Source organism: Anopheles funestus, chromosome 2RL (genome assembly GCF_943734845.2).
Source record: "Anopheles funestus chromosome 2RL, idAnoFuneDA-416_04, whole genome shotgun sequence".
Lineage (NCBI taxonomy): Eukaryota > Metazoa > Arthropoda > Insecta > Diptera > Culicidae > Anopheles > Anopheles funestus.
Genome location: NC_064598.1, coordinates 11,104,353 through 11,127,855, shown reverse-complemented (window position 1 = coordinate 11,127,855; position 23,503 = coordinate 11,104,353). Strand labels below are relative to the sequence as shown.

General features: G+C 43.2%; 1 protein-coding gene across 23 annotated transcripts in view; it reads left to right on the top strand.

Annotated features, from left to right (window-relative positions):
* LOC125765898 (low-density lipoprotein receptor) overlaps positions 1–23,503 on the top strand; it is a 161,643-nt gene that overhangs the window by 119,208 nt on the left and 18,932 nt on the right. For 20 of the 23 annotated variants that reach the window (XR_007418632.1, XM_049431402.1, XM_049431422.1 and 17 more), the window contains 10 exons: positions 10,823–11,049; positions 11,125–11,398; positions 11,574–11,796; positions 11,867–12,199; positions 12,265–12,483; positions 12,552–12,696; positions 12,796–13,005; positions 13,136–13,334; positions 14,446–14,679; positions 19,250–19,660. Coding sequence is in view for 22 of the 23 variants with exons in the window: in XM_049431402.1 (XP_049287359.1) it covers positions 10,823–11,049; positions 11,125–11,398; positions 11,574–11,796; positions 11,867–12,199; positions 12,265–12,483; positions 12,552–12,696; positions 12,796–13,005; positions 13,136–13,334; positions 14,446–14,679; positions 19,250–19,660 (2,475 nt within the window). In the remaining variant the exon portion in view is untranslated. The remainder of the gene's footprint in view (positions 1–10,822; positions 11,050–11,124; positions 11,399–11,573; positions 11,797–11,866; positions 12,200–12,264; positions 12,484–12,551; positions 12,697–12,795; positions 13,006–13,135; positions 13,335–14,445; positions 14,680–19,249; positions 19,661–23,503) is intronic. The other 3 variants (XM_049431417.1, XM_049431418.1, XM_049431419.1) reach the window with 3 other exon arrangements.

Here is a 23,503-nt window from a genome sequence, read left to right as displayed (position 1 = left end):
AATAACTGATAGAAAAAGGCATTTGCTTCGATTGAGCGAATCTGTTGAATGCTTTGCAAATGACAATTTCGGCAGGCTATTTTTGGAATTTGTCCCATAAAAAATAAGGGGTTTTCGATCCGATTTTTCTAGATTTGTGTCCACTAAGAAACATCGATTGATAGTTTCTTCATCTGAAAAGCATCATTTTTTAAAATGTCGAATTCACTAACCGATAACGTTTTTTTTCTCTAAAAGACATTTCATTTATACATCCCAACTCCAATACTCCGAATTTGGTGCACACCTCGGGAAGAGTGAATGTTATTGCACCAATCGGTATAAACAAATCTAGCAATACATTTCAAAATAGATGTGTTTGCTGCTGCTGCCGTCCTTTGGAATGAAAAGGGTCGTTTTTTTTTCTTGCTGTTCGCTACTTCACCGTTAAATGGAATGCTGTGTGCTGGCAAACACCACTGCAATGCACAAACAGTGCATATGCCGTAGCAAACTGGCGTCAGTGCGCAAAACTGCAAAACTAACTCTGATGAACGAGCTTCGCCGTATATGTGAGTACGAGCAGAGCAGGAGCGTATATTATCGAAATGAACATACAAAACATGTTGTTCACTGTGAAGCGAGCGAAAGAGAATGAAAAGGATGGAAAAACAAAACTGCCATAAGGATACATTTGATGATGCTACACAACTAAACACAACAAAAACAAACTCGTCCATCGATATGTGTTTGTTGATTGTTTGAAGTTGTATTTTAAAAGCGCATGAATGCTGTCAAAAGATGTTACACGTGTTTCGATTTAAAATCGTTACCATCATCGGTACGGGTCTATCTGTAACTGGTTTTCCCCGTTACTTAACGTTTGTTTGATACCAATGAAATGGGTGTTTGGTTTGTGATACAATCGTTTACGATGTGCCGTAACAAGTAAACACAAGCATCATTCCCATTATTGCTTCTGTGATGCGGTTGCATTCAACAACGATTTAATCCTCTTTTCCATGGAATGATGCATCGAATGTAGCAAAGGTATTTTGTGTGGTAAGGTTTTTACTCCTGTACGTCCGTCTGTTTCGCGATTTAAAAAAAAAAAACAGCAAAAAATGACGAGTTAAAAAAAGCATCTCTAGCCGCTCGGGAATAAAACACGTCCCATTCCCAACGACTGAGTTATTCTGAAAATTCCCAACACTTTACAATGAAGTGCAATTTCAGCGCACTTCCTGTAAATGTCGACAACTGTAATTGATGTAAGTGATGAACCTTCCGCGCCGTGCTATGCATGAAACATGGGGCCAGCTAATAATGAATTTTAAAATATTGTATACACAGGACTATCGCAGATTTGTAATAACTTTAGAAGTATGTTGAAATAGAGCTCAACTCTATTCTCCTGTTGGAAGAGAGATTGTACATAAAAGCATTTTAGTAAATGCACGCAGGAAATGAAGGATTTGAATAGTACGGAAAGCACTCCAAAAGGATTAGTTTTAGATTTTTTTTCCTGATTTTTTCATAATGCATTGGGAACGCAAGATGAACCAGAACTTTTGATGGTATGCAAGATCAAGAGTGATGCATTAAAGACTTTATCTAAAACAAAAAAACGCATTTAATCTAACATCACTACATAAATTGCAAAAAATGCTTACTTCTCGATGTGAAAAAGTATGATTACATATCACTGCACGAATTCCATTTCACTTTCTTCACATTCATATGAAACTGCGTCATTTGTAAAATATAGTTCATCTCTTAATGCAGGTTGTGGCCGAGACAAATGGATTTTAAGATTCTTTAGAATCGTACAAAATTCAAGTAAATAATTAAAAAGTAAATATTACTTTATATTCCGATCTAATTCCAATTTGACACTCATTGGGCACTCATTGGGACTTGGAAGAATGTAAACTATTTATAGTTAAAAAGAGTTACACTTCATTTTCATGAAGTAATCAATTCATCAACGAAGTTTGACATCCCTAAACGAAACTTTTAAATAAATCATCAAATTCGTAGAAATTCTGAATTCAAAGAACGACTCCATAATCTCGAACAAATGCAAAACTATTTGCTTTTTTCTGTTATTTTCATTTTCACAGTGCAATTCGTATTCATTATGGATTGCATTATTGGGAATTCAGCGTTCTCTCCACCAATGCTGGTTCGACTTACTTGCGTTACCTGCGCTATAATATTGAATTCTGACTGCTAACGACATTTCCGAAACTATACATCTAGACTGATCACCATTTGCTTATTTTTGAACGCGAGAGGAGAAACTTGTTAAGAATGCACTTCGATTGGTAAACAACTTATTGACGAATATGTATATGCTACCTCAGCACTATATTAAGGAGCGTTCTGTTTATGCCCCTTACCTGCCAAAGATCTTCGACTAAAAGTTTCTGACAACGTTGGAGCTAAACTTCTGAAGCATTTGAGTGCAACTACAGAGAGATGTGCCCGGGAGAGAAAAAAAAACGAATGATGTTTATACAGTCGATGAATTTGTATTTTTTTTACAAATGTTTACCTTTCCATAAATAAAATATTCATGGCTGAATTCATTGTCTACGAGGATTAGCTTTCAAGACAGGCACAGATAATGCTGGGAGGACACAAACAAAGCCAAAACAGAAATATTCATCACTTCCCAAACAGCATAAGCTCTGCTACCAACACACACACACACGCTGCCCTTCTGGATGGGAAATGTTGTCTGCGACCCCGGGAACGGACATGATTCAATATTTGCATTTGCAATTTGTTTTCCGAAGAACAGAAGCAATTCCGTTCCGTTCTGATGCATGCATGCTGCTGCACTGTTACGGTCACATGGCAGTTGGGCTAGATGGGAACATAATGCAATTTATTCCAACAAAAGATGGAAGTGAATCGAACCGTTACGGGATGCACTTCTGCATTCAATCCGTTTCGAGTGTATGTTAAACAAACAGGTACCAGGGGTACAGGATGGCAAATGGCTTTGAAATTAGTTATCAAAGTCATTTTTTTCACCTCTTTCAACATGATTTTATGCGAATGGCTTGTGTGTGATTAACGTCCAACAAGGTTGATGATCACGTTTCTTTAGATCTTTTTTGAATAATGTATTCATAAAAAAAATGATTGACTTATTTTTAGTGATGTTTCCAATGAGTTCCCTACTCTTTTGAGGTGCATCCAGCATTATTTCTTCTTTTCTAACATACTCACTATGAACAGAAAAAATGCCTTTGCTAAGAAGTACCACATCGTTTGCCTTTGGGTAGAGTTATCCTTTCATCGACTGTATCTTCTCCTATCTCCAGAAAGAGTTCAGGGTCTCAATAGTTGAGAGCTGATTCTAGTGACACAGGTCGGGTGAACTCGGCAGCAGATGTATAAGTGTAAAGTGCAACAGAATCTAATGATGAAGATCGAATGTAAAGTGATCTCTTCGGTCTTCTCAGAGATTGCAGCAAAACAGTAGTCAAACATTGAAGAAGTACCGGAAATCCTGAAGTATCGGAGATCATCAAACTAAGAAACAAATTCAGTAATTTTTAAGTAATTTCGTAAGTAATTTCGAGGTCAAAATGTAAAATTCAAGTGATGATTACGCCAACAAAAAAGCATAAACTAAATGCTTATATTTTTTTGTTTTGTATGGCCTCTGCGAAGGTTTTGCCTTGAGACTCAACTTATTTATTTCGTTTTGTTTCATCGTTTCATTCATAATAAGCTCATTTTTTCATACATACGTTAGCAATAACTAACAAGGTTAGGTTAGCATCGCTTAGCATAGTTATCGGTTATGCATAAGAAATAAACCAACTCGAATCGAATTCACCATTTCTCTCTGGGCAGCCATAAAGTCGAATTGGAATCTGTCCGTACGGAAAGGATCTGTCACCTGCTCCCAAACGTGTACAGTTCCGTAACGCTGGAATCGATTACGGTGTTCTTGATTTAAGCGATTCGTACGGTTTATTTTTTATTTAAACCATCAGCAAGCAACAAAAAATTGCCTCAATCCGATACCCGCACGGCACACGATTTGAAACACCTGGCAATACATACATTTGACTGCATTTGAACGCGTTGAACCGAATTCTGAAAAATGTTGCCATAATTTAAAGCACCAAAAACCCAATTTCACGTTCGAACGAAATGGTGCAAGTGAAATTGGTGTGAAACAATAAAAAAACCCCGGCCCGTACCGGAATGTATGCTTCTGTTTTGCTCCCGTAGAATACGAAATGTTACCAAAGCGAATTTTTACTAAAAAAAAAGCACCAAATCCCAACGAACCGAAACCTTTAGCGAAAAACTTTTTCTCCTTACCTACGATAGCAATAGGCACTGTGACTGATACACGCCTAAAATAACTGTAAAACTTTTCCAATATAAATGCCTCCGAGGAGCAGGCCCCAAACACACAGGGTGCGAGTGTGTAGTACGCCGTGTATATGTTTTATTCAGCCGCTCATTCGGGGTAATTTTAACGATTCAGCAACGATTCCAAAAAGCTCCACTTTTATGGATGGCTGGTCGTCTGGTTGGCTTCGTTTACGTATCATTTCTATGCTCATAATTACCGCTTGCTAATGATGATGAACGTGTGGGATGTGGACGTGTGGGTGGCCCGTAACCGCCACACCGCGGCCAGCGCCTTATGATTATTTGTTTTCCACGATGTGTGAACGAAGGCTTCTGCGGGAATTATAGCGCAAGGATGCTGCATACTAATGACAATGCGAACCACCGTGAAATTGATCTGCAGCCCATAAAAAAGCATCAACCAAAAAAACCCCCGCACCAGAGGTCGCCAGAGTGAGTGTTTTTCCTTTCCAACATGCAGGAAATTGGCTTGCGAAGTGACACTCGCTCTTTTCTTCGCTTGTTTCTTTCCAAATGGCTGCATACCAATTTTTAGACTTTGGCCACTGAGAACGTAAAGCATCGGTAGACCATCACGTACAAATTTCCACACCAGCTGGTAATGGTTATGTTTGCAAACGATAATATTACATTTATATGCACGCTATCCTTCACAGCGTGGTTCACACTACATCTTGGAAAAACCATCTCTTGAAAATTTATTACCAAAAATTGTATTCTGTTCTGTAATTCTGTTCCAAAAGATAAAATCTGTTAAGAGTAGATTTTAAATCTGCTCCATTATGTAAACATAACCTTCGCATTATAAACCAAAAAAAACAATGCTACAGGTTATGACCGAGAATGAATAAATTGTTTGCAAAATGTAATACACTCTCATCGCGAATAAATCATATTCGATGCTTGTGACAGCGATCAATGAAGCAACGGTCATAAATCAAACACTAGCAGCTGCTCCTGCTGCTGGAATTACCGCAGGTTCTCGGCAATTCGAACATGTTTAGTGGGGAATTGAAAATTCTGGTAGTAGAATTTATTTTATTTTCTACCATCTCTACCCAAACCCGATGCGTCCCCGAACTCACGTCCCCGAACCGTTCCCATCCTAGCGATGGAACTAAATGATTCCCGAGTTGCCGTCCATAGCGTTGGGTGTATGTTCGTAGAAGGAACATACACATACCCAGCTCTTGTCAACCATCGAAGCGTCCAGGCGTCAAAATCCTATCAAGCTTGACGATGCATTAACAATCAATTTATTATTTTACGATACCGCAAGCACCGGTACACCTTTGGAACCGGGGCGACGATGGATCGTCGGGATTGGGTTGGGAAAAAGGGAGGCGACACCCATACTCACACATCATGTGGTCCAAAACACTCTTACGCTTTGGTCTATGTTGTACGGCCACCTACCACCACTATTTACTGGATGGAGAGGCATATCTACCCTTTTTTTTCGTATGCGAGTATGAAACCGATTGGATTCACACGCCATCCACCGATCCCCAGAGTATGTACAGTAGCGAGCATCGTGGATCGGTACATGCAGGACATGCACGCACACTTACGCCTCAAAACCCACACGTCCATCAAAGTTAAGACCGGCCAAAAAGGACGTCCGAGCAAAGCGCCCAACCTCGGAACAGACATGCCTTAAATGGATCAGTCGCTCCACCTCCAACAGCGAAGCCAACGGTGATGTTGAAGCGTTCGAAATATGTTTCCCGGTACCGGGGAGCCTGTCAGCTAAGAGGACAGGCCATATCACTTGGCCGAAAGCACACCGCCGGGATTGAAAACACCCACCGGGGGCACGATGGTGTCGTTTCGGAAGCATCAGCGTGTCTGACAGTACACACCGAGGCAACCGACTCGACCGTGGTGGTAGTCTTACCTATCTATCCGATCTGTCACATGTGCTCCCAAAACCCGGACAACAGCAAAAAGAAGAAAAAAAAACAACAGATATTTCGCTGTCGATTGCCAATGGGTAGTGAATATGGTGAACATGTTTTTGAAAATTCGAGAGCTCTTTTTAAGGATATTCACAGCAACAACACCAAAAAAAAAAACCCCACCATCCCGAAACACGACAGCAGGGTAACGAAATATTGTGACGATGACTACTACTACCACTGCCAAAGTGATGCCGATGATTGTCCATGTCGAATTTGGTGCGAACGATTTACGTGCACCAAGCGAAACACCAATCGATTTTCTTTCCGAACACCGAAATTGTTCCCGGTACGGATTTGAGCGGTTAAAATTTATGCCTCAATTGGGTGGTCTGTACTGGTCAGCTTGACGGGCGGGGTTTTTTTTTAGAATTTGAGCAGCACATTGCACGATAAGCGTCTCAATTTATAGAGCCTTCCTGACGCTTATGGACACACCCGGGCCATAATAATGTCACGCTTCTGGAGATCTCTTATCAACATACGCCGTACGACATCACTTTCGGATGGGTTTGAAAGCACATCCGGATGTGCATCGGAAAACAATTTTTCGGCAAGGGCACATTTGCTACGACTGGCGACGGTTGTGAAAAAGTGACCAAATTTGCAAAGGTTACGATTTATGTTGGAACGTTCAGGAGAGGATGACCTTTAAAATATTCTGATGGAGTACCTGCTACTTTGTGCATAGACATTTCCTGAATGCTTTTGGCACATTCTTCCCTTCATTGTTGTTCTGACTCTAATCATTGGCATCAGTGTATGATCATACTATGAGCTATTTAGTAAAGGATTCCACACAGAGTCTTAACACACTTCTTAAAACACCCGTTGCAGAAGACAGGCCCTAATAATACGACAAGACCTACCTGTTTTCGGTTCTCCACCAATCGCTTAACGGACTCCGGACAAGCATTGTTAAGCTTGTCATAAGTATGTATGCCTACCCTGGCCCTGTCACACTTTCTGCAACGGACTTTTTTTGTCATCTTCAAAAGGAATTTTTGAGTGAAAAATAAATTGCCCCCCAACGTAAAACCCCGAACCGGTCGGTTACGGGTTTCTTAAGCTCCTGTTATTTTTTTGCTCACGTGCCATTTCTTCGCTCGTACCATCCGAGGCCCAAGTCATCCAGCGCCGGAAGCTAAACTGAGGAAAACTTTCGGAAGAGAAGGAACTTCTTCTTCCAGTACACGTACGAGCTGCCCCTTACCACAAGGCCTGCACACGCCTGTCTTACATGAACGGAAGCTTAAAAGCGCATACCCATCATGTCTTTGGTCCGGAATGTTTTGCAGAATGTACATCACCGTACGTACCCTGCACGCGTTTTTCGCCTGGTACATGCTGGTACACACAAGGTCAGAATATCCTGCTCGGTGTCGGTACAAACTACACACCAAACTTACCTCTCCTGGACGCCCACAAAAAAAAGGGAGGAGGCAGAGCTTGAGTGAGACAGTTGGAATTTTATTAGACATTTATCATAAAACTATGGCAAAGGCATATAAGATGTTGGTGGTCGCGCCATAGTGACGCGACTGCACACTGCAACTTTTCCCATCACACACGATCGCGAATTCTCCCAAGCCTGGCGGCGATTGTACACATCATTTAACAATGGCGCACAACAAAACAATGGCGCCACCCGGCGACAGATGGATCATAAAAAGCTATCGTAAAGATATTCTGCTCCATTCCCTCCGCGCGTAGGGTGATAGCAGCACCATCTGGGGTAAGGTTCGTTCGTGTGGAAGGTTTGCAACATACGGTTTTTCCATTCCGAGATATTGATGCGTCATTTGATAAATGCTCTCAAATGGTTCGATCGTAAAGGAAGTGGTTGTAGTTGTGTAAGTTACGTGTTTGTTTTAAACTGGGTGTAGGGAAAACCTACATCACTTCGCTCCCTGTATAGTACATACAATATACAGAGAACCTAATTGAAGAGGACTCCTGTAGCCCAACTTGCCCACACCTTAATCATGGTCAGATATAAACGTAAGCTCCAGAACTCCAATGTTGCATCATTTAAAGATGAGGTTTACTGCTCAAATGGTGCCGAAAAATAGGACACAGTTATAATATGCTCTATTTTATAGCTTTCAAATATATGAAGAACAGAAATCCCTGGCACACCATTCAAACTTCGACGGCAAGCGTAAAGCCAGTACCATTTAGGATAACTCCAAAGTACCCTATTACTACCAAGGTTTTTTGCAATACTTGGGTTTCAAGTTGTTTTCCAACAACCGTCAGAAAATATTCCAACATTCCCTGGCCTACACGGGATCAAATTGATTTGGTTGCCTGCCTGCATGTCCGTTTTCGTATGGCTAACCATGCTCCGGGTATACACTCATTTCCCCGGACCCCATCAGAATGTGGGATAGCATCAAAAGGATCAACAAACACAAGAGGGTTTGATGAAAAGTGGTCAACACTTGCAGAGTTCTAATCCATTTATATATGTGTGTGTGTGACTTTTTTTCTAAAACTTTTTTGTTCAATCCACTTGTTTTCAACTGTGCCTATACCCCAGTACAGTCCCGATACGGGCACGGCATACGAGCAATTCTTCAATTCGCAGCACATGTTCACATGTTTTTCGAATCCCCCCCGGTTTTTTTGGTGGCGTTCAAGTTATCTCCATGAACGGCTAACCACTTCACGCAAGAACAACAACAAAAAAACCCCGTGAATGCACGGGTCCTTCGCTCGTGTTCGCATTTGAACATTCTGGAGAGTGTCTGTTCCAACCGGAATTTTTGTGTTTTTCATCTACTTCACTTCACACGACCTTCTCCTCTCAGGGCGCATAACAAGAACAACAAAAATTTTTCATTTTACAACACCGGAGGTTGAAAAGAGTTGCCGTAGGAAGGAAACAAAAAAAAAAAGAGACGAGTACGTTGAGGGTTAAGTTTATCCGCTTTCAATGATACTTACTCTGCGGAGCGTTATCCCGTTGTGCGTGGCTTTTCTTCTAGTGTTTTCATCTTTTTAATTGAATTTCAAGATGTGGACCGTGTGTACCGTTGGAAGAGAAATTTCAAAAAGGGAAAAGCTTCTAGAAAAACGAACCTAAACGTGGCTCGTTTATTATGGTATTAATGTAATCTTAAAACAATGGGCTGTACGTCGATAAGAAAATGTGTACACGCGCATTATCTGCACAACGCTGTTCGCTGTCAATTACATCGAAAAGCCGGCTATCTACCAGTAGTTTGTTCGAAGCGATTGACTGAAAATCCACCCAACCGGGCCTGTCAGAGTTCCTGCAAGTTCTGAGGCTTGGCCCAAAGCACAGGACACTGTTGCAACCTCCGTAACAAAGTTATCAAACAATTCGATTGTGTCAATCATTTGACATAAGTTGCGAAAGCGAGGAGGGAAAAGTTGCACAAGTTGATGTGCCGTGCCGGTGTAATAGTGACGCACGAATCACTGCAGAAATAGGTGAAACTTTCGCGCAACACGGTGATGGTACAATATTTTACACGACGTAACAAACTTTGCACTTCACCGTTTTGCGCTTCGCTCGGTGAAACGCAAAAACTGCTTCATTGTGACACAATACACGACGACTAGTGCGACGGGAGGTGCTCAAAAACTCTTGAAAAAAAGGCCAACATTTTCGAACAACTTTCCCGAAAGCCATAAGAAGTGGACAAATTTTCTTATCGTGTACCCAGCTCTTACCGAATGCACCGTGCGCCGTACCAAACAACGCTGTGTCCGTTCGGTTGTGCCGTTGAAAACACGCTTGTAAATCTTCTCAACAACCGGGCCCGGTACCGTGGGGGTACCATGGTGTATTACTTCGCAGAATCGGAAGAGATGACACACGCGGGAGATAAACTCGTTTTACACGGTACAATGGCGAACCGTCTGGCCACACGGACGGAAGCAAACTTTCGGGCCAACTTTAATAAAATGTTATCATTTTCCATTTATGCCACTTCATGCGCGTTAGCTTTCATGCAACTCCGTGCAGTGTCCGAGAGTTTGCGTATCACGTGCAATAATGGTTCGTCGTTAGTTGCTATTTCCTGGAGATGCGAATTGAGCTCCTGTTGCACAGCGTCCGGGGGCTGGGAACTAAGTGTGTCGGGGAGATGGTGTGTGGGTGGATGTGCAAAATGGTCTTGCCACTATGTGCTTAGTTCACATTACACACCGTGCTGTTGAGTGAATACGAGCCGTTTGGTGCTTTACCTTTGCTAGAGACAACGATCGTTGCATAATGTTTAAGTTCACGGAATATGAAGAGTACAGTGTTGAGAAAAAGAGTCCTACGTCTACGTTAAAACCCGGAACTTAAAATTACAAAAAAGACCCATTTCTTGAGCAACAGTAAACACTTAATACCAACATCGAAACGATTGTAAATTGAGCTTTGTGCCTGTCTTAGTACATCGTAACGAATTATGTTCTTCTATTAATCGTACTATTTTGTTTCGTAACGGCATCACCAGATGAAACATGCCGCTCGGATGAGTTCACCTGCACGAATGGGCGTTGCATACAGAAGCGTTGGGTTTGCGACCACGATGATGACTGTGGTGACAAATCGGACGAAAAAAATTGTCAACCAACGACGTGCGATCCGCTGAAACAGTTTGCCTGTGCGGAAAATTACTGCATCACCAGCAAATGGCGCTGTGACGGCGAACCCGACTGTCCGGACGGTTCCGACGAAAGGGTAAATACGCTTATGCCTGTGCTGACCTGATTCACGTCAAATACGGTAAGATTGTTTTGCTGTGTGTAATTGTAGGGATGTGCCAATCCACCACCGACCGTCATCTCCACCTGTCTGCCGTTGGAATATCAATGCAACGATCGCATCACCTGCGTTCATCGCAGCTGGATCTGTGACGGCGAGAAGGATTGCCCGAGGGGTGATGATGAAATGCCACCGATATGTCAGAATGTAACCTGCCGCTCGGACCAATTCCAGTGCAAAAAGGATAAAACTTGCATCAATGGACATTTCTACTGCAACGGCAAGAATGATTGTTCCGATGGTAGTGACGAGCAGAACTGTGGAAGTAAGTACATTCTTCATTTCTATCTTGCCTTGCTTTTGAGGGGATCTTTCTACTCTTACATGATGCTTGGACAAAGAAGCTATACGGACAAACTCTTCGAATGCATCACATTTATTCTTGTTCTCTTTGTTTCTCTCTCTCTCTCTCTCTCTCTCTCTCTCTGTCTCTGTTACAGCCAACAGTCGCAGTGAGAAATGCAATCCGAAGACAGAGTTTGATTGTGGTGGTGGAATGTGTATACCGTTGTCGAAGGTTTGCGACAAGAAGCCCGATTGTCCAGAATTCCAGGACGAACCCGTTGACAGGTGTGGCAAAAATGAGTGTCTACAAAGCAACGGTGGCTGTTCGCAGCTGTGTGTCGATACACCGGCTGGTTTTTACTGCGACTGTAAACCGGGGTAGGTGTAAGAGCTTCGGTCACACGACACTACCAACATATTCGCAATGTATGTAATTTTCTACTTTCAGCTTCAAATTAGCCGACAATCGAACGTGTGTGGACATCGACGAATGTGAGGAACCGGGATCGTGTTCGCAGAACTGCATCAACGAGATTGGTACGTTCAAGTGCGAATGTATAGACAATTATCTGCGAGATCCACGAGATCACACGCGATGTAAAGCGACGGAAGGACATGCGTCGCTACTATTTGCCCGACGACACGACATCCGGAAGATCTCGCTCGATCACCGTGAGATGACGTCGATTGTGAATGACACCAAATCCGCTACCGCACTTGATTACGTGTTTCGCACCGGCATGATCTATTGGAGTGATGTTTCGGAAAAGCGAATTTACAAGTAAGTAGACGTAGAATAAGGATTTCTGGTACGAATTGTCTAATAATCTGATGGCGATTCTACAGAGCTCCAATTGATGAAGGCTCAGACAAGACGGTTGTAGTGAAGGACCCGCTCGTCACGTCGGATGGATTGGCCGTCGATTGGATCTACAATCATATCTACTATACGGACATTAAAAAGTCAACTATCGGGCTGACTAACTTCGATGGTAATATGGGCAAGATTTTGGTGCAAGACGATTTGGAAATCCCTCGTGCAATTGCGCTGGATCCCATTGAAGGGTATGTAGTAGGGTTTGGTACATCAGTAAGAGAACGATAATGCTATGCTCCTATTACCCCACCCGCAGATGGATGTACTGGACCGATTGGGGCACCAATCCAAGAATTGAACGAGCCGGTATGGACGGTACCCATCGGCAAGTGATTGTCAGCTACGAAGTAAAGTGGCCCAACGGAATTACGCTAGATTTGGTGCGAAAGCGTGTGTATTGGGTAAGTTCTTTCGCCGTTAGTTTTGCACACAGTTTGGTCACTTCATCTTCATCGCTTCATTCAACACCGTCATACTTTCACGCCCCTTATTGCTTTAAGGTTGACGCGAAGCTGAACGTGATATCGTCCTGTAACTATGACGGCACAAAGCGCTCGGTCGTGCTATACTCAGCGGACTACTTGCGGCATCCGTTTTCCATTACCACGTTCGAGGATTACGTGTACTGGACCGACTGGGATAAGGAAGCCGTATTCAAGGCAAACAAATTCACCGGCAAAGACATCGAACCGGTGACAGCAATGCACATGGTAAGCGAACGGATATTCATTTTACTACCGCTGCTGCTTAGTGTTACGGCTCATATTCGAAAGGTACACGGAAACCACTTCGCCAGGATAATCTCTAATTCATTCTCAATTTGTTTGCCGCACCATTTAGCTACAACACCCGATGACGATTCACGTGTACCATCCGTACCGTCAACCGGACGGTGTAAACCACTGTCAAGCGGTGAACGGCCACTGTTCGCATCTGTGCCTGCCGGCTCCCCAAATTAACTCCAACAGTCCCAAGATTTCCTGTGCGTGCCCAACCGGACTGAAGCTGATGAGCGACAGCCTAATGTGTGTAGAAGACGGTAAGTGGAGGATATGGTCTTTTTTTTTTCTTTACTTCTGTGTGTTACATTTACCCATTAAAGCTGAAATTATCTAGAGAATACCCATACCAAAGTTTGCACGGTGTGAAGATTTTCTGTTCCAGTCCACACACCTTATTCTTGTAGTATATAAGGGTCAACAAAAGGTGGCGGGGTTTTTTTTTACAAAAGAACTTCATTCTCACCCAGATGAATATTCGCTTCTCACAGGCGTATGTCCCTGTTGCTCCAGTCTGTACCTCCTACACGTCTGTCCCGCGACTCCCCCACCACTCGTTCGACAACGAGTTTTATTTATTCATCTTCCTGTTGTTTGCTGTTTTACTGCGCATTTGCTCGTTTTCGTATTTTGTTTTGTATGTTCGTTTTTAATGAATTTTAAATGTTTTTCATTCGGCACACCCTGAACGTTTACCACTTCCGCCCAACCATTGAGTACACGCGTGGGAATCGTACAATAAATGGATTCGGTCAATAGTGTTGTGTTGCTTCTGGTGGTGGTTTTTATAGCGTTTTTAAATTTGTTTTTATGTCTTTTGTGCTGCAGTTTTTTTTTTTCTACTGCCTCTCCCTCTCACTGTTTGTCTTGTTTTGTACTATATGTTTGTTGATTTATTTATAAATTCATTTTATGTGTACTGTTGATTTTGCTCATTTTTTAAACCATTTTTTCTCTTCTTTTTGCCTTTTCTTTCTTTTCTTTCTCGGATTTGTATTTTTCGGATTCTACCCGGCGACCCCCAAACCGGAATGTCATCAACGTTGTGTGTGTGTGTGTGTGTCTGGGGAACACTCGATCCCGCTTTCTGGGCTCGGGTTTTGTGTGTGCTCAATTCATCCGATTGAATTGATATGCGCGAATGCGTCCGCACGTACGTGTGATAATCACATTTTTCTTCACGAATCGATGCTGCCGTCAACGCAAATTGGTGCATACTGCCGTAAAACAAAACAAAAAACCCTCCATCCATTTAACACCATTATATTGTGCCACCTTCACTCGCAAAATGTGGAAACAATGCAAACGTTTTTGATGGGGGGGGATGAAATCGTTTGTTGTTATTTTTTGTTTAAATGTGACCTCTACTAGAAAAAAGCTCAATTGAGGCGACGGGCACTAGCGAAGACAGTGAGGGCAGTGGCAGCGCTGCTAACATCGGTAGCAACAATGGTATGAATAGCTCCAACAAACACATCGAGCACCACTCGAGTAACATTTACGATAGCAATAAGGACATCATCGCTTCATCCGCAAATGTATCCTCTTCCTACTCCAATTCCTCCACATCATCATCATCATCTTCTAGTACTGTGAAGAACAACTGTGAGTATAGTGTTTATCCAAGCCTTCACCTGTTGTTTGTCTGCGCAAGGACCGTTCCGTTCCGCGAGACAGCAACGGCAAGCTGTTCAAGCATACAATATCGACCATCGTATATGACAAATGAAGTCTAAAGCACTCTCACACGTATTGACGAATGGTGGCCGCGTTTGGGAAATAGGGAAGCTAAAGTGCTGTAATCTTTAATGCTAGCAAACAATCTTTAACATTCCTGGCTACTAATGGAGCGGGGCGTTGTTGGAGTAATAACAAGGAAGAACTTATCGGAGCGTTACCTCGGAGATATTCAGTTTAAGTTAATTCCAATTCAAAGATAGTAGTAGAATGCCTAACGTGCTTCATGTTCGTATGCACACTTCGAAGCTAATCACCATGAAAGTTCCTTCCTCACACCAAATGAATCTGGTAAACTTGGCGTTAGTCGTTTTGGGAGAAGAAACAAAAACACGGCATGACACACTGCATAACGCCATTAACACCTCTTTGTTGAACACCTTCAAAGAAAAGCACACGCTACTGCACAATTCCCATTCGAACAGTGTAATTACCCGTTCTTGAAGCGGAAAACAAAAATTTGTGTCTGAGGAAGAAAGTAGCTAATCATTTGATCTTTCCCATCCCCGTTCGATGCTCTCGTACATTCGCACACACTTTTGGTAAGTGGCTTGATCGAAGCCGACGTGATGCTCGACGTCTTCTTTCCATCCGTTGGCTTCTCTTTCTCCAACGCGCGCTAGTAAAACTTTCCCTCACGGCACATGAACAGAGACGGTACCTAGAATCTTAATAGTAATTAATAATGCCCCATCCGCTACAGTTCCTCACCACCATCTTGCGAGAGCGGAGCATCCAGAATCTCCAGTCCCATCATAACATCTTCCAGGCTTTTGGTGCAATTTTGCTACGCTAATTTTCCTCCCGGGAACTTGTTACAGATTACGGTGTACAAGCGTTGCTCACCCGTTTCGCTTGCCACACACAGATCCAACTCCAAGAACCCACACTCCCTGTACATGTCCGAAGGTTTTCGGTTTTTGTGAAGCGGGGGCCACCACCATTTGTGCCAAAAGGCAAATAAAGTTTGAACCACTATGGTGGCACGCATACCACACACCACGGACCATTTGCACTTCTCTCCCCGGCAGCCAATTTACGGCTGCACGGGCAAAGATTTGTTTCGGGCGTACGGAAAAACGGAACAAGCAGAAATTGAATCATAATTCCCCGAGAATGAAACGAACATGCGAAAAATGCTCTCTCCAAACTTCACCTAATTGCTTCCGACGCTCACACACCCTGATAGGTTAAAGCAATGGACAAGAAAGACGCGACTGCAAAAGACGAACTCCTCTCGCCGATAACCAGTGCAGTGATGGGAGTTATTTTAGTGTGCACAAAGAACACACCGGAAAACTTCCTCCCGGTTTCACATCCGGGCATCCAGGGAAAAAGGGCAACGACACAAAATGCCCAAGATGCTTGAAACGATCGTGGATGGAGGGGGTTTTTGCTCACAATCCGAAAGATTTGGACGTTACTGGCACAAACACAAAACCTCATCCAACCAACCAACCAAAAAAAAATCCACCCGCCGCATTGCTTGGGAATTGGTTTCCATGCTTTTGCAAGCTGAATGATTAATCATCCTTTTAACGGTATCCTTTCTAGGAAGGGTTCAACGGCGGTACCCGGCCAAAAATAGCAAAAGGTAAATTATGGAATTGTTTTTCAAATGCTACACACCCCGTCCCAATGACTTTCAATGGCACAATTGAATTTCGAAACAAATATTTACACTTCGAGCGTTTGAGTGTGTTTGCCGGAGTCGGCTTTTAACCTCCCCCCGTTGGAGTACGCGCAAAGTTTAACAGTTTCGGAAGATCCAGTTTGCACAATTGTGGTTGATTAGCTAAAGCAAATATATAAACTCGACCGTTTATACCATTACAGGTGGGGAGACAAAAAAAAAGAACATACACAGGCACAATTTGATTGCGTATCTTTATGACAGCACCGGTTTGGACTATTGACCGATTGGCAAACCACAAAACGAGCACACACGGCCATAAATTGATCCGATGTGAGGTTATCGTTTGGAAGGAAAAAAAAAACGAATCCCGGAAAACGCATCAACACTCCCACGTTGACAATCGTTACAATTCAATTTGCACAGCACTTATCAGGTGCCATGAGTGTGTGTGTGTGTGTGGGGGGTCAATTGTTTTATTTATGGTTATAAATAGTTAACCGTGCGCTCATTTACCTTCCCCAAAAATGAGCTTTTAACATTGGACGTGTTTTCCATTTTGTCCCTTCTTTTTTTCCGGGGGGTTCAGCGGAGATCACCCCGGTGGTTGAATGCTATGAATGTTTATTTAAAACAATTTGATTTACCGTTTAACCGTTGGATTGCATTTCGATCCATTTGGAAAGGCATTGGGAAATGGTAACAAATTATGTACGCCACACAACGCTGAAGTGTTTAATTACTTTCGCACTGACAATGGGCCATATGGTGAGCACAAAATGAACCATTTTGCAAACACGCATCGTTTGGAATTGAAAAATCTAGATCGATCAAAAAACGATCAGCACCAATCAGCATGAAACGGTCCGTGATATCTACCCCACAACCGCAGAGTGTGTTTGCGCAACCCGGAAGCATTGCATTGTGTTTAATTTTGTGCTCTGTGTAACTAGTTTTTCGGGGGAAGGGGGTTTGGAAATTTTATCTGTCCCATTCCATAACTTGCTTCTAACAACAAAAAAAACACATGAAAAGCAAACAAACTACCCTATTACCGCTGGCTGGAAACCTATCCTAGCGTCATCCTGCTGTACGAAGTGATACGAAAAAACGTTGGAAAATATGGTTGATTTATTCAAAGTCCATCCATCCACCGAACGCTCCCGGGATGGCCTGTTGTGGCCGGTGTGTTTGTTCAGGTTCAACAGGCAGCAGCGAAAGTATAATTTATGTCACCCAAAAACGTAACGACTACACCATTGATACGTGATCGGACATATTGCATGGCTAATTATACAACGCTGCACGTTTCTGACCATTTGTTCCGAAGGTTCTCGTACTCCGTTGTCGTACAACGCTCGTAAACCATTATCGAATCTAGGCTCATCCTAGCGGGTGGGGGAACAAGGGGGAGGTGAACACAATTGGTTTTGTTGAATTAACTTCCTGAACTGCTCTTTAATCTCGTGTATCAGACATCAGGCAAAACGCCCCGATTCATGTTTGCCTCGGTTGGCAAACGCTGTGCATATAATTTGTGTCATTTATTGCAACCTCCCCTCACCCTCCACCCCCTCCACCACCCGCCGTGTGTGGAAGGTTTCGATTCAGCCTACGGTTCGACAAATTTTCCCGGTGGCTATTTTCTGCCTATACACCCGATACGCTTCGCTGGTGGCGATATCACCATTGCCTCGCTATTGGTTCTGGTGGTCAAGCTCGGTTCCGGTGTCAAAGCAATTTGTGAATTATAGCGCAAAATTAACTTTATAGATTGGTTATGGTACCAGCTGCTTCTGTTGCTCCTTCTCTTCCCCCATCCCCCCGCAGGCTCTTGTTCGGGAAAGGTTGGTTTGACCCGAAGCCTAATCGAATGAATTTCCAGTTGATTTTTTCGTCCCCCGCCCTTATTCGAGGGAAATCCATTTCCGGTCACTGTGATTTATAGCTGATCACTGAAGGGTGGCCCGGTGGATAGACTCTAAACCTCAGAAAAGTTTTAGATCATAAATAATTGCCTAAACCACACCGCGTTCTACAATTTCCCGTCTCTTAATCAATGGGTAATCGACTGTCCATAACATCAACAAAAAAAACCCCAAAGGCTCAGCTGGGTTCGGGTCCGTTACCACGGTTTAGTTTAACTTACGCAATTGCACGCTTTTTCCTCCCCCCGGATTCCCATCTGGAAGGCTTTTTCGGTACGGCTACACAACCATCGGGCAAATCAATTACTGCACCGAACGGTTTACTGATGCAACGAACATGAAGTCACGAACAGGCGAACAACAAAAAAATCTAACGCAGCATTACTCTTAGTTTGGGATTATCCCAGCACAAAAACAAAAAAAAACTCCCAAACTGTAGTAGTGATACGTAGCAGTAGTGGTAAGCTTACAGCAAACGACACAAAGCCATCCGTTTTGAGAAATCCAAACATCATGCATCGTGCAACTCCCTGCAGATACATCCCTTTGCTCGCCTTCTGTGTGGGTTAAGTGCATTTTCGGTGCAAACAACAAACAAAAAAGAAAGAAAGAAACAGTCACGAACCAAACATAAATATCCTGATCCTGCTTTTTCATCCCTTCCTATATGCATCCAACGCTTTGCACCATCATCATCATCATCATCATCATCGTCACCATCTGCTTCTTCCGTCTTTCTACGTTCTACGCGGCCATCCCTGTGGGAGGGAGGGTTTGGGAATTTGTCTTATCCCCCCGCACATCCATCCTGGTCTACTGGTTCGAATCTGGGATATTGATACCTGGGATACCTTGAAAAAAAAAACCCCACAAACAGGGCAATCGACTATTGCCCTGCCTGGGGTTAGTCTGCCCGGCCACGTTCCGAACTCCACCAGCATCGCTAACAGCTTACACCTTGCCGCCATCTGTACCAACCTAACGCGCACGGTGGCAATTATGGAAAGTTTGAAATCATCCACCGGTACGGTACGGGATTGGACCGCACTGTACCAATCGTACATGAACCGGGTCGTCACACCGAACCAAACGGAGGTGCGCCCGATACGGTACTCGTACTGGGAACAGCGCAAGCGATTCAATCTGCTTGAAAACCTGTTCCCCCGCGTCCCGGCCGATGCCATCGAGCGGGCAAACGAGGCGGCCGCGGCCCAACATCGGGCACTCTACGATAACGAGCTGTCCGCCTCCATCCAGTATGTGAGGTGGATCTGCGAAAAGTATGGAGGTAACTCGTGTGTGTGTGTCTTTTGCCGTCCATCGTTTCTAGTTCGTGGGTTGTTTTGTTTTTTTTTTTTTATTTCTGTTAGATTGTTTTTGTTTTACTTTTTTCTTTAACTGTCTCCGTTCTTCGTCACATGTTGTACTGTTTGATTTTTCTGTACTATCGACGTCTCCTGATGAATTGTAGTTTTTATTTGTGTAAACGAAGGTAAGCTGGCAAGGTAGTAGTGCCTTCTAACTGGAAGACTATTTGACTTATGCAAGTGTCATTAATTCTGTACTCTCTTTATTTCTTTGTGCTATGTGACGATAAATGTTGATGATAATAGTAGTAAATTTTATGTAACTTCGTTTCTGACAATTTTACTTATTACCCTCAAATATTCAACAGAAAATTCTTTACTTTGGACCAACAAACCATAATTCTGCCACAACTCGATTTATTTACTTAGGTCGCTAAGACTAATGTAAACAGATATTAAAAACAATATAGAACCGATTTTTTTTTCTTCTCGCATGCACAAAAACTCTCTCACCCAGAGGAATAACCGACGCTCGTATCAATTCGGGTTTGTTTTGCTAGCAAAATGGCCGGGTGGAAAAGATCTCAGGGACCGATATAAGATGCTAACAAGTCCCACATTAACCGGTCAGTCATCGTGCTGCGTGTCGATCAGAAACACATACGGTTCGCGCTCGCAACATTCGCACATTCGCAAAGCCATTCATCTTCCATGGCAGTGTTTTAGGTGAAGTACCGGGCGTCTCCATGAACAAAGCCAAAACGTGTTTATCTATTTTTAGCGCTATTCGAGCGCATTTAATACGTGCGGCGTGTGACGCGTGAACGCGCGTTTAATGGTTTTGCCGTTGATACAATCCATTTTAACGACTGCTTAGTGACCGTCGTTTCAGCGTCGTTTCTCCCGAACAGTGCAACGCACCAGTGCATTGCAACATGCGTCTTACGAACGTCACATGGATTATGCTGCGACATACACACGACCGTAAAGGTATTAGAATAAATCATTCACTCAAGTGCATCGAAAGAGATTTTGCTGTTTGCTCGCACAAAAGTCACCTACTCTCACACACACACGGTCGACAAAGCGAACACAAAAGCGCACAGTTCCGCGAGGCCACTGTGACGTTTTTTATTAGCAATGTAATTTTGGCTTTTAACTAAATTAACTACACCATTCATGTTTGGCATTCATCGTGCAAAAGGAAAACAAACGAGAGAGAGAGAGAGAGAGAGAGAGAGAGAGAGAAATTGCGTTGTTGAAACACATTTCGAACAGTTATCAAATCCGGCAAAGTCAGACACTCGGTGCGGCAAACCTTTGCGGCGCAATAAGCCGTTGGTTCATTTATTAATATTTTTTTTGTGCTGTTGCTTTGCCCAATCGATTACGAAGCCAAGCACGTAATCCGTGAGTGAAGTTTTTCCGGTTCATGGCGTTCATTCGGTAACGCAGGCGAAAAAAAACCCGCACTTCACGACTGTTGGCACACGCCCTTCTGTCTGCCCTGGTACAGTTAGTGCGCGAAAAAGGTTTTTATTTATGAAAATAGCAATACAGACGCAAAAGAAAAAAAAATCGGAAAAGCTGCACCAGAATGGTGTGAGAAAAAAGCATGATTTTTTTTTCGGGTGTGTAATGAAAAAAAAAACGCACTCACACACACACACACACACACACACACACACACACACACACACACACACACACACACACACACACACACACACTCACCATTGGCAACAGCAAAAATCGGCACCGGTTGAGGTAGTGTGACATGTTAATAAATTAATCGTGATTTTCCACCCTAGGGTCCACTACAAAGCCTTACCGTTTTTAATTGAATGAACAACGAAATTACCATGAATTTGCCCTGCACACAGTATGACCTCTCCCACCCCCGGTGGGTTGCAGCACGCAAACGATCGGGGTGAGAATATATTTTTTTTTCCTTCCTTTTTTTTGGAATAAAGCCAACGAACAAGGGTTGCCGTTGGTGTACCGATTGAATGACCGCCGCCGGTATGAACAGAATATTAATTAAAAGATTAAAAGCCAACTCACTAGCCATACTGATTCCCGCTCCAATCGTGTCCGGTCTCTCGAACGTCCAAAAAAAAAACACACAAAAACTGAAAGTGATGAAAAGAATGTGGTGTAAAACCCGTTGTGATGCGATGGACACTAGCCTGCTCGTGTGTTACGTGTGTCTTACCTGGCGGTTTTTTTTATTGTTCCCTTCGCGATAGTTATTTTTTGCATTGTTGCAACGAAATGAATTGCATTCAATTAGCAAAAAAATGGGAAACAAAAAAGTTGCAAGTGATCTTATAAATCCACAAATTATCAATTTAATCCCGACGCGTTTCAACCATATTTTGTTTTACACGATGCAGCCAATTTTTGCTCTAGCGCCTCATCATACATTACCCCTTCTTCAGCGTTTATTCTTACAGCTACTTTTTTTTTAATTAAGCATTGCAATTCAACCTCAAATGTTCACAAAAAAGATTTTATCGCTTCTTTAGCTCTCTCTCGGCAATTGATATTCTATTTTTACTTTCCACACAAATCAAAGTGTTATAATTTACTGACTGTTAATGATCGCGCGCTGGGTAAAATAAATAAAAATCAATCTAACTGGCATGCCATTTACATACGCGCACGTGTTGCTGCTTCTGGCGATATCGTATGCACTCCGGCAATATGGCAAAACAAAACGGGCGGTAATTGGAAACCGTATCTATAGATTCGTTTTACCCGAACGTAAACAGCCCTCGAAACGCGGGAACAATGAAGGCGGCACAGCTAGTCAAGTTTAAATTGCTTCCAAACGAAGGCAACCACTTGGGGCAAACCGCATTGCTGGTGGTCCGGCTTTGAAATATTTATCATTCCTCAACCATTTATTAATTAAAACTTTTCAACCCGACCCGATCATCCCGCGCGCCTGCCATTTGGCGGGGGAAATGATACAATTCCTCGTTCCCGGCATCCAAACAAACGCAACCACATCCTGGGCGCATCGGTGAAGCTTAGGGAAGAGTGAATGGGTTAGGTAGACTACTGCCTTCCCATATGACGCCATTGCTGACGCCGCATCATACGTGCAAGTCCGATCAATATAACCAAACCGAAAAATCCAATTACCTACAAAATAGGTGCAAAACCTCAAAACCCCACGCCGTACCTTCTCGCACCGAATGGTGTACATGATTTTACGTACCCTCTTTTCACTAAATCCCTACCGCTTTTGCACATGTCCTCTCCTTCCTTCCTTTACGCTAAGTCACTGTAAGCACATTGAACAATTATTGCATCTGGAACGGGGAGTGGGGGCAGAAAAGATAGTGCTGCCAACGGACCAATACACTACCACGTGTACTACTGGTGGACGAACCACTTCCACACCCACCGTAGGATGGCAGGCCAATGGATACACTTCATATATCATTCGGAAGGACAGTTCTATTTGTTGCAGCTGGCACTATGAAGCTGCATTGCCAATTCACACCACACAAAGCGGATGCGCATTGCCCGAACTGCATTGCCGCCCCTCTTCAAACTCCACTCCGAACTTCAACTGCACACAGCTTAATCTTCCGTTCCCGATGGGTGCATTTTTTCTTTCTTATTGCAAGTGATTCATTTCTACTGAGCTGAGCCACAAAGATGTGACCAAAGATGAAATGGCGAATCCCAAAACCCCATCACCCAACTGTGTGCTCTGCAGTTAGCTGTGGAGGTGGATACAGAGTATTCTTTTAGCAAAACAATTCTACACACACTGGTGCAACGTGCGATGAATTTCCCGAGCGTTTCCG